This window comes from Solanum pennellii, chromosome 11 (genome assembly GCF_001406875.1).
Source record: "Solanum pennellii chromosome 11, SPENNV200".
Classification (NCBI taxonomy): Eukaryota; Viridiplantae; Streptophyta; class Magnoliopsida; order Solanales; family Solanaceae; genus Solanum; species Solanum pennellii.
In genome coordinates this window covers 8,896,093-8,906,303 of record NC_028647.1, presented here as the reverse complement: position 1 = coordinate 8,906,303, position 10,211 = coordinate 8,896,093, and the positions used below count along the sequence as shown (strand labels likewise).

Genomic DNA, 10,211 nt, shown 5'->3' with positions numbered 1-10,211 from the left:
AAGGATCACTATAATATCTTAATTGAAGATATCAATGTCATCAAGTCTGGATATGTCCAATTACCTAATTATCCTCAAATTCAAAAATAGATGTAGAATGGGGAAAAAGGGCTTCTTGGACAGAACAGGAACACCGGTCAGTTTCCAATACAGTTCTTGAGGACGACATCAAGTCTGGATATATCCCATTACCTAATTATCCTCAAATTCAAAAATAGATGTAGAATGGGGGAAAAGGGCTTCTTCAGTTTCCAATACAGTTCCTGAGGACGACGTTCATAATCTGAATTAATCATTATTTCATTACTTGTAATTGACTGCACGACTTACATTCTTTCTAAAACGAAATTTTTTTTTCTCAATGACCACGTTGGTGTGCTTCTAAGCATCTTATATATTATGTTTCTAGGTGGATAGAGTACATCTTCATAGGTGTATTTGGTCTTCATAAAAGCTTCAGTATGGAGATATTTTGAGTAACTTGTAGCTAAGACAAATGGTTCTTACACATATTTCATCTAATTAAGTATCACGTGAAGAGTCCCTTTGATGCTGTCCTGCGATCTTGTTTCCTGGATTAACTTCAGAACTTATAATAACTTATTTCTCTATCTTTCCTACTATAAGTCATTTCTCCGGGGCTTAGACATATATGAAAAAGCTGACAGGAGAAGTATATCTAGGCACTGTGTGATAACAAGAACAGCAAAGCAGGAGGATGCTGAAGCCAGTAGAACTTCCCAAGTTCCACACACCAAGGATATGATTGGGTCTGCTTACGGAGGATCACAAGCAGTGCCAATCACTAGTAATGAGAGCATGTTGCCTTGAGAAAGCACCAACTTGGAGCAGGTGATAGAAGTTGTTGGAGGAGAGTCGACAGACCATAATGCTGTTGTCAATGTTGGGCCTGATGTGAATGTTGATGCTGAAAGTTTCCTATTACCCAGCAAACGATCAGGTACTGCTGCTAGCGGTGGAAGTGGAACTTACAGTCATCCTATCGCTAGAATTGGGAATGAATTTGAAGCATTGCTCACTGAACCCATGGACGAAGATAATGATATCAGTTCCATTTTTGAAGTTAGGAAAGCACCAACTTCTTATCCTGTGCTGGTTGATGCTGCTTTAAGCGGAATACCCCGCTATGCAGCTGCAGTGGCTGCTGCTGCTCAGTTACCTCCCTTTGACGATGAAGGCATTTTTGATCCGGATGACCTGTTCACAGACCAGATGTTCTGATTTGATGGAGGTGAAGCTGTCAATGTTGATATTAGTTGGTCAAAACCAGATAGTCTGATACTGCACTTTTTGTTTTTCTTTTTTTGAAGACTTGTGCCATTTTGTTAGACAGTATTGCTCTTATTTATCTATTTTTAATCTGCTTTAGGGAGCAAGATTTTCTGTATCTTCAAACTCTTTTGAGAGAGCAAGTGGATTTTAGTTGAAATTTTTCAAAATAAAATGGTAGCAGTTTGAGTTCTTGCAAGTTCTTTGTTTATGTAGTTTGTTGGTTTTCTCTTTTTGCCAAAACCTCTTACAAGGTAATGGTTCAGACTAGAATAAAATGCTACTAAGCTAAGTGTTTTTTTTTTTTTTTGTATTCTTATAGATACCAATGTTAAAGGATCACTTTTCTGTACATTTAGGAATATTTCTATTTGAACACCCTCTTATAACATATTATGTGGACTCTGTCTTGTGAAAGTAATAGCCAAGAGAGTGTCTCCATGAGCATTCTTCCGCCATCTTAAACAAGTAAAGTGCGTATGGCTACCACTAGTTCTATGATTTCAACTGAATTTATTGTCTTCGGCTCAAAACTATATGTGTGCAAAAATAAAAGAAAGAAAATGTATGCATACATATAATAAGATCACGTTCACTCTGAACTCAATAATTGGTTATTATTGTCTAACTTTGAGATATATGTATCTAAGTTATCTCAAATCTTATCATCAGCCTCATCTTCAATTGGAGCTGCTACATTTACATAAAGCTTCTGGCCATTGATGCAATTTGTATTGTTGCTGGATTTGAAATAATAATCTCCAGGTACCAACATGAATGCTATTGCTGGACTATCTTTGTATTGCCTTGAAAGAGTGTTGGAATTGCATGCATAATAGTTGTATTTTCCAATCTCTAGCAAATCCTCTGGCTTTTGGAATCTAAACTCTACATGAATACATAATATTATGTACACGGAAAATTAACTTTCTAAAAGATAAATAAAGTTATGAATTATATTCAAAGTGTGTAGTTTGGATGTTAGGGTTAGAGGTGTAGAGCTATCCTTGTGCAAAGAGAGTGAATGACACTCCTTCACCACAAAATCAAACACTTTTATTGATTTGATTTGGTTTATGAAGTAATAAAACTGGTATAGCTAGTTTGATTAGGTAAATGAAAAAAACTAACACCCCTAAAATTAGTTGGTACCTTTAATCCTTCCAAACACGGCTAAAGAAAGACTTCAAGCCAAATTATATATGAGGAATAGTTGAAATGACAAGAAAAGTAACTAGTGAGGAGACAAACACCTGAGGAAGGAAATTCTCACAAATAAGGAAGTATGATCGACATCGAAAGGATGCTTACCTCACGGTCAGTGTCGGAGTCAGAATATCGACTAAGGAGTGTCAAAACAAAAAGAAGTTAAGCGCATAGAAGCCAATGAATGTCTCACCTAAATACACATTGTAATTTTTTGACGAAGGGTGTCATTCGACACCTCTCAAATATATGTGGCTCCGCCACCACTTGCCTTCGGCTCCCAAAAATAGCTTATCAAAATTATAAGAAAACCTATAATACCACATTCGCACCCCCACAAATTTCTATTTATTCAAGTATGTAAATAAATTACAAATACGATCGATATCGATGTAATAATTTCCTTAAAAGTTACCTAATTGATCTCCAGGTTTTAACTTGACAGTTGTAGCCCAATCTTGGTAGTAAGTAGGGTAAGGAGCAGGACCCCAACCATAGCCTTCTCCAACAATATATCTCTCTGAATTTACTAAATTAATCAAAATTCCAATAACATAAAGTAGCAAAATTATAATAAAATGCATATTGTGGTATCTCTTATTTTATTTTTATTTACTAAATCCTATTCAAAGCTATATAGCAAGTTAATTACAACAATTAGAGCAATTGAACTAAAATTGCCTTTTATAAAATATTCTATCTACTGCTACTAATTCAACACATTACGTTATTAAATTTTTGTATTAAATGTTGAATGTTACAACATAATTAACTTTGCATTAATTATTCCACATCTAATTTCAACAATTGAAACAGAATCATAAAGTGGTTTGAAGAAAATTTTGGAAAAAGGTCAAGGACTATTAGTTTATTTATTAAGAAAATAAATGAACATTATAAAGAATTATATTATAATTAATATCTAGCTTTAATTTCGTGCGGGATATGCATAGTGATCGTACTTGAACCATCTTTCTTATCGATGGTATTAGTATTATTCTCATAATTTGTTGTTCGTTGGGTATCGTATTTTTTTGTACTTTGAATATCATATTATTTTCTTAGCATACTGTTCGTTCTTATATATATTTGCACGACTCTTTATTCCACATCGTTTCGTTGTTTTAATGTCTGTATATCTTTTTTTTTCAAACGGTTTGAATATCTTTATTTAATTTTAAGTCGAGGGTTTATTAATAACAACTTTTTTATTAGAATTATGAACTTTATTTAATCTAATACTAGTGTAGCTGGCCGCGCGTCCTAAAAATCATACTTTCTCCGTCTGTTTTATTTTATGTGACACATTTTTCTTCATTGTTCATTCTCATAAATATTATTTTATCTAATTAAATAGAATTTACCACACTTTTAAAAGTTTTTTTCTTAATCATCGTATCAAGTCAAAGGGTGTCACATAAAATGAGACGAAGAGATTATAAATATAATTAATTATTTTATATAAGAGACAATAATTGTCTTTTTATTTAATGTTATATAAACTATCTAATATGATTTTAAGATGTAAAAAAAAAAAAAAGTTAGAATATTGAAAATGTAAATTTGCCCATATCGACAACCAAATAAAAAAAGTTATTACATGTGTGAAATTATGAAATAACCCTTAGTTTTCAAAAATGAATTATGATATTGAATTATTATTATTTTTTGGACTTTTGCTTTAAAATGTCGTTTAAAGTAAGTAAGGATAAATTAGAACTACTAAAATCTGCTAATTTTCATCTTATATCGCTATTAAAAACCATCGTAGATTGAATTCTATTAATTAAACTTTAAATTGCATATGATATTGCAAAAAATGATTTTCTTATTCAAAAGACACATCATGTCATTCTTCTTTTGCCTAAACTTTATATGTTATATATAGATTATTTTGAGATAAAAGAAAACAATTCACTTTTTTTTTAGACAGTCATTTGTTTTGAGAGCAAATACAAATTCATATAATCTTTTTTATTTATTTATAAATATAATGAAATAATAATCATAACTCAATATGAATAGAAAGCTTAGAAATGAAAAAGGAAGAATGTTACCCGGTAGAAATGACTTCCTTTTTAGTACTTACAGTAATAAAAATAGAATAGTAACATAAAAAAGTTGAAGTAAATAACGAATTTGAATTATTAAAAAACAATGAGTATTAACAATGATAGAAGAAATTTTAGAGAGCTTATTTGTAATCATAATCCTTGTTGTGTGGCATTACTTGAAACTAAGATGGATGATCATAATAATCTAAAATGTGAATTTAATTTTGATGACTACATTGAGATTCCTGCTCAAGGTATTAGATCTGGTGGAATAGTGATAATGTGGGTTGCTAACATTGTTAACGTATCTTTGAAGAAAAAAGATGATCAGGAATTGCATGCAATGATTCAGGTATTTCCTACAAACTTTACTTGGTATTTTTCAACAATTTATGCAAGTACCGATACATATAAAAGAAATATTTTGTGGAAAAACTTAGAAAATATGAAAAAATGTCTGAATGGTCTGTGGCTTATTGTGGGGGATATTAATGAAATTCTTAGTCAACAAGACAAATGGGGAGGAAGAAAATTAATTCTAGTAGAATTAGTAATTTTTGGAATTGTCTAAATAATTGTAACTTTATTGATCTAGAATTTAAAGGATGTACAAATACTTGGTCTAATTATAGAAGAGGAAGATATGATCTTATTTTTGAAAGAATTGATCGTGCTTTTGCTAATAAAGAATGGATAGAGAAATATCCAAATGCCCAAGTCACTCATTTTCCGAAGACTCACTCTGATCATAACCCTTTACTTATAATAATTGTCAAACCACCCTTAGAAAATCAGTTTAAAAATTTTAGATTAGAAAAATTCTGGCTAGAGCACCAAGATTTTAAAATTTTAGTAGAGAAATATTGGATTAACAAAGAGTTTTGTAATGAAACATCCTCTTTTGAGATAGAAGCTAAGCTTTGGAGTAAAAATATTTTTGGTAATATTTTTAAAAAGAAAAGAGATATTCTAGCCAGACTGGGAGGTACACAAAATTCCCCATCCTATCAAACCAGTTAATATCTTCAAAACTTAGAAATGACGCTGAGTAGAGAATATAATAATATTCTAAAACTAGAAGAAGATTACTGGAGACTCCGATCAAGAATTAATTGAATAAAAGATGGAGATGCAAATACTAATTTTTATCATCTTTCATTTCTAAATAGGAGGAGACGTAATAATTTCTCTTTTTCTAAAGATGAGAATGATGAATGGATAGCTAGTAAGAAAAAAATAGTGGAATATACTTTCTCTTATTATAATTTGTGTTTTACCACAGATCATAAAATTACCAACTGGGGAGATATTAAGAGAGCAATTACGAGTTTCCATAAAATAGACCTCTCTCCCTTAGATGAACCATTATCAGATATAGAAGTAGTTAAAGCTCTTTTTTTTGAACCATTTAAAGCCCCAGGACCGGATGGGCTTCATCCGAATTTTTTTCCAACAACATTGGCAAATTGTGAAAGAATCAGTTCTTAAATATTGTCATGATATATTTAAAACTCAAGTAATGCCTGAGGAATTAAATAAGACTTATCTTTGTCTTATTTCAAAATTAAAAAATGCAAATCAACTAAAGAATTTTAGACCAATAGGGTTATATAATACAATATATAAAGTAATTACTAAAATTATAGCTAATAGAATTAAGCCCTTTCTAAATGACTTGATCAGTCCTCACCAAACAAGCTTCCTGAAGGGTCATAGAGCTTGTGATAGTGCAATCCTAGTACAAGAAATTATGAACCATATTAAGAATACTAAGAGTCGTAAAGATTGTCTAATACTTAAGTTAGATTTAGAAAAGACTTTTGATAGGATTGAATGATCTTTTGTGAAAAGAACCCTTAATCATTTTAAATTTTTGCCAAAAGTTTCTAAACTTATTTTAAGTTGCATCTCCTGTAGTAGCATAGCTATACTAGTTAATGGTACTCGCACAGAATACTTTTCACCTTCTAGAGGCATAAGACAAGGGGATCCCATATCTTCATATATATTTATCCTTTGTATGAAACTTCTTTCATAGCATATTAATTATCAAGTCGATATATTGTTATGGAAATCAATAACTCTTAGCAAGAATGGTCCTCTACTATCTCAATTATTCTTCAGATGACCTTACTCTCATCACTCAAGCAGATAATATTTCTATCGATACTATATATAAATGTATGAATATTTTTACCCGGCTATCTGGACAAAAAATCAATCCTGTAAAATCTAAAGCTATCTTCTCAAAATATTGTAATGAAGATATGAAACTCTTGGTTAAACGTTATTTTAACATATCTCCCTCCACACACTTTGAAAAGTATCTAGGTTTTCCCATTTTTAATAGTAAATCAAAATATGCAGATTTCCAATATATTATAGATAATATGAAGAAAAAAAAACTCTCGTCCTGGAAGACAAACTTTTTAAGACCTGCCGTCCGGTTAGTACTTGCTCAAGCTACTCTTAATGCTATACCAACATATTCAATGCAATATTTCTGTTTTTCAAAAATAATTTAGAATATTATAGATAAAATCCAAAGGGATTTTATTTGGGGTTTCACAAATTATTAATAAAAGATTCACTTTGTAGCATGACAAACTGTAGCATCTCCTAAAGAATATGGAGGCATGGGGATAAAATCAGCTCACGGAAAAAATGAAGCTATGTTGGCTGACCTTGCTTGGAGATTCCTTACAAATTCCTCCAATCTTTGGGTAAAAACCATGAAGATGAAGTATAATAAGAAAACGTCTAGTAAATTTTTTTTTATTTGGAAGAATATTAGCATAGGGAATTCAATTTGTGAGAAAAATAATATTTAGATTCCAAAAAATGATAATAATATTAGCCTTTGGTTTCAAAGATAGATAGATGCCTAATAAACCTCCTTTAAGACAGCTAATTCAGGGTCCTCTTACTCGAAAAGATAAAAATGCAACCATTTCATCCATTTGGAACAATAATCACTGGAATTGGGAAGCACTAGACACGTACATTCCAATAAATATTAAAGAAAATGTTAAAAAAATTAAACTAAACTTAGATCCCTCTAATATTGATATATCCTATTGGACGGAAAATTCAAATGGACATTTTACTATTAAATCTGTCCAGAAAAATACCAATCATGTGTTAACATACCAATTTAATTGGATTTGGAAAATAAATATTCCAAATAAAATTAAATTCTTCCTCTGATTATGTTCTCATAATAGACTTTCAACTAACTCATTTCTATATCATATTAAAATGTTATCTAATAACAAATGCACCATCTGTATGAGAGAAGAGGAATCTATAAAACATATTCTATTTCATTGTTATATTGCAAAAATAAATTCTGGTTAGATCTAGGTATTCCTGAGTTTAACATTCCTTCTCATTTACATTGGCTCCAATATTTGAAGAACATCAGATTGCCACAAAATAGTAACATTCAGAACTGGCTTGATTTTTTTCCCTTTTGCTCTTTGGAGTTTGTGAAAAAATAGAAACTATAATAATTGAACTCTAAAAAATCCCCTCTTCCAATTGAAATACTTCAGGCTTCTCATATTAATTATGAAGCTAATGTTAATCTTTGCAAGTTGCTTGAGGTTGGAGAATTCGTTGGTCCGACATAGTTTTCGGGAAGCAAACAAGGTAGCAGACTTTTTGTCAAAGCTAGGTGTCAAGCTAACAATGTCTAAATATATTAAGGTATTATCTACACCTCCGATGCAAGCACTAAAACTACTTAAGGAGGATCAACAAGGAGACACAACTACTAGAAAATTTGTAAGAATAATTGTAATAAGTTAGCATATTTTGGAAATCTAGCTATACTAGCAAATTATGGTGAAAATATAGGGACCAATAGGTCTCAAAACAATGTAATGTTCTAAAATATTATATATATAATCTTACCATCCAAAAAAAAAAAGCCACATCACATTTTTTATATTCAACTTTTTATATATATCTATATAAAACACATTTTTGTTCTTCGACTACAAATGATATAGAATCACACTCAATTATATATTATTTTTATGTTAATTTCAATTCTTTTATTATTAATGTTGGTGAAGCTTCAAAAACTTTCGTTAATTTTATATTTGTAAACATTTAAAAGAAGCCAAAAAAGTAAAAATAAAGAATTTAAAGAATAAACTTCGAAAATCTTTCTAGCTTTACTTGAAGTGTTTATTTTCCTAAAAAAGTATATCTACTTTTTATTTATGATTTACATGAGGTGTATATATTATATATTTGTAAGCACTATTATTATAGAATGTAGATGCTTCTGGAGCTGTGATTAAGTATCATTCTCATATTTTGGATAATAAAGTTAGTATTTTTACATAAGAAATCGAGAAGAACAATAATTATATTTTTATTTTTTAAATAGTGAAAATTTATTACAATAACTGTCTCGATTTGTAAAATAAAATTAGAAACTTTTTAATTGTTTTCAATTGTTCTAAATTCTTCATTCATATTGAAATGTCCTAATAAAATACATAAATTATCAAAGGGCTAAAATATCAACAAATCAAGAAAAAGAAAGAAGAAGAGATCAACATGAATAATATAATAACAAAATAATTTTTTTTTTATAAATACACCTTCGAACCTTAACTTTCTTGGAAAAATTTTAGCCAACATTCCCTTCATTGTTGTCACACGAAAATTCAAACTCATATAACTCAAAGTTAAAACAAGAACGAATCAAGAAACAAAAAGAGTATAAATAATATGATAACAAAAGAAAAAAAAGATTTCTAATACACCTTAAAACCTTAGCGTTCTTGAAAAAATTTAGCAGAAGATTCCAGTGCATTATTGTCACGCCAAAATTCAAGCTCCTACAACAAAAAAAAAATCAAGAATAATTAAAAAGAATAAACATATTAATGAGGTTCGGACAGAAAGGAAAAATTATATTTATACACGAAAATATTAATATTAAAATGAAGGGAAGGTAAAAAGATTTTGTAACTGATATGAAATTATAAGGCTTAATTGGTAATACTCATTTAATAGAAAATAAATGTAATTGAAATTTGTCATAATTTAAAATTTAAAATTGAAGAAGTGTTTCCTCTAAAAAAAAAAGAATTATAAATAAAACAACAGAAGAAAAAGGAATGGCAGTAGAATTAATAGCATTAATGAAAATATTAAAAAGAAAATTGTCTTTAATGTTCTGCAATTTTAATGGCGATAAATTAAATGAGATTGATTGATATGAAAAATAATAGAAAATAGAATACATTTATGAAAATTAGGAGAAGAGATAAATAAATATAGTTTATTTTTAAAAAATAATAGAAATAAAAGGTATTTAAAGAACACATTTATGTTAATAAGGAGAGGAGATAAATAAAATATTTTTAATATAAAAAATAATAGAAATAAAAGGTATAATAATAATAATAATTACAAAAAATTATAATAATAAAAACCAAAAAAACAAGAGAAGAGATAAATAAAATATTTTTATTTTAAAAATTAATAGAAATAAAAGGTATGATAGTTAAACACTAAAATAAAAAAATGTAATAATAAAAACTAAAAAGAAAAGGTTAAAAAACGACATAGGAAAAGAAATATAATAAAAATAGATTTTTACGTTCAGTCATTTTTATCCTTTTAAAATTCCTTAATTTA

General features: G+C 29.1%; 1 protein-coding gene across 1 annotated transcript; it reads right to left on the bottom strand.

The window, feature by feature from the left end:
* Nucleotides 1–1,945: 1,945 nt before the first annotated feature.
* Nucleotides 1,946–3,080, bottom strand: LOC107003619 (cucumber peeling cupredoxin-like). The gene is made up of 2 exons (XM_015201943.1): nt 2,912–3,080; nt 1,946–2,178 (listed from the first exon to the last, which is right to left on the bottom strand). Exons 1-2 carry the CDS (start codon nt 3,078–3,080, stop codon nt 1,946–1,948), a joined length of 402 nt encoding a protein of 133 aa, XP_015057429.1.
* Between the last annotated feature and the right edge of the window lie 7,131 nt (nt 3,081–10,211).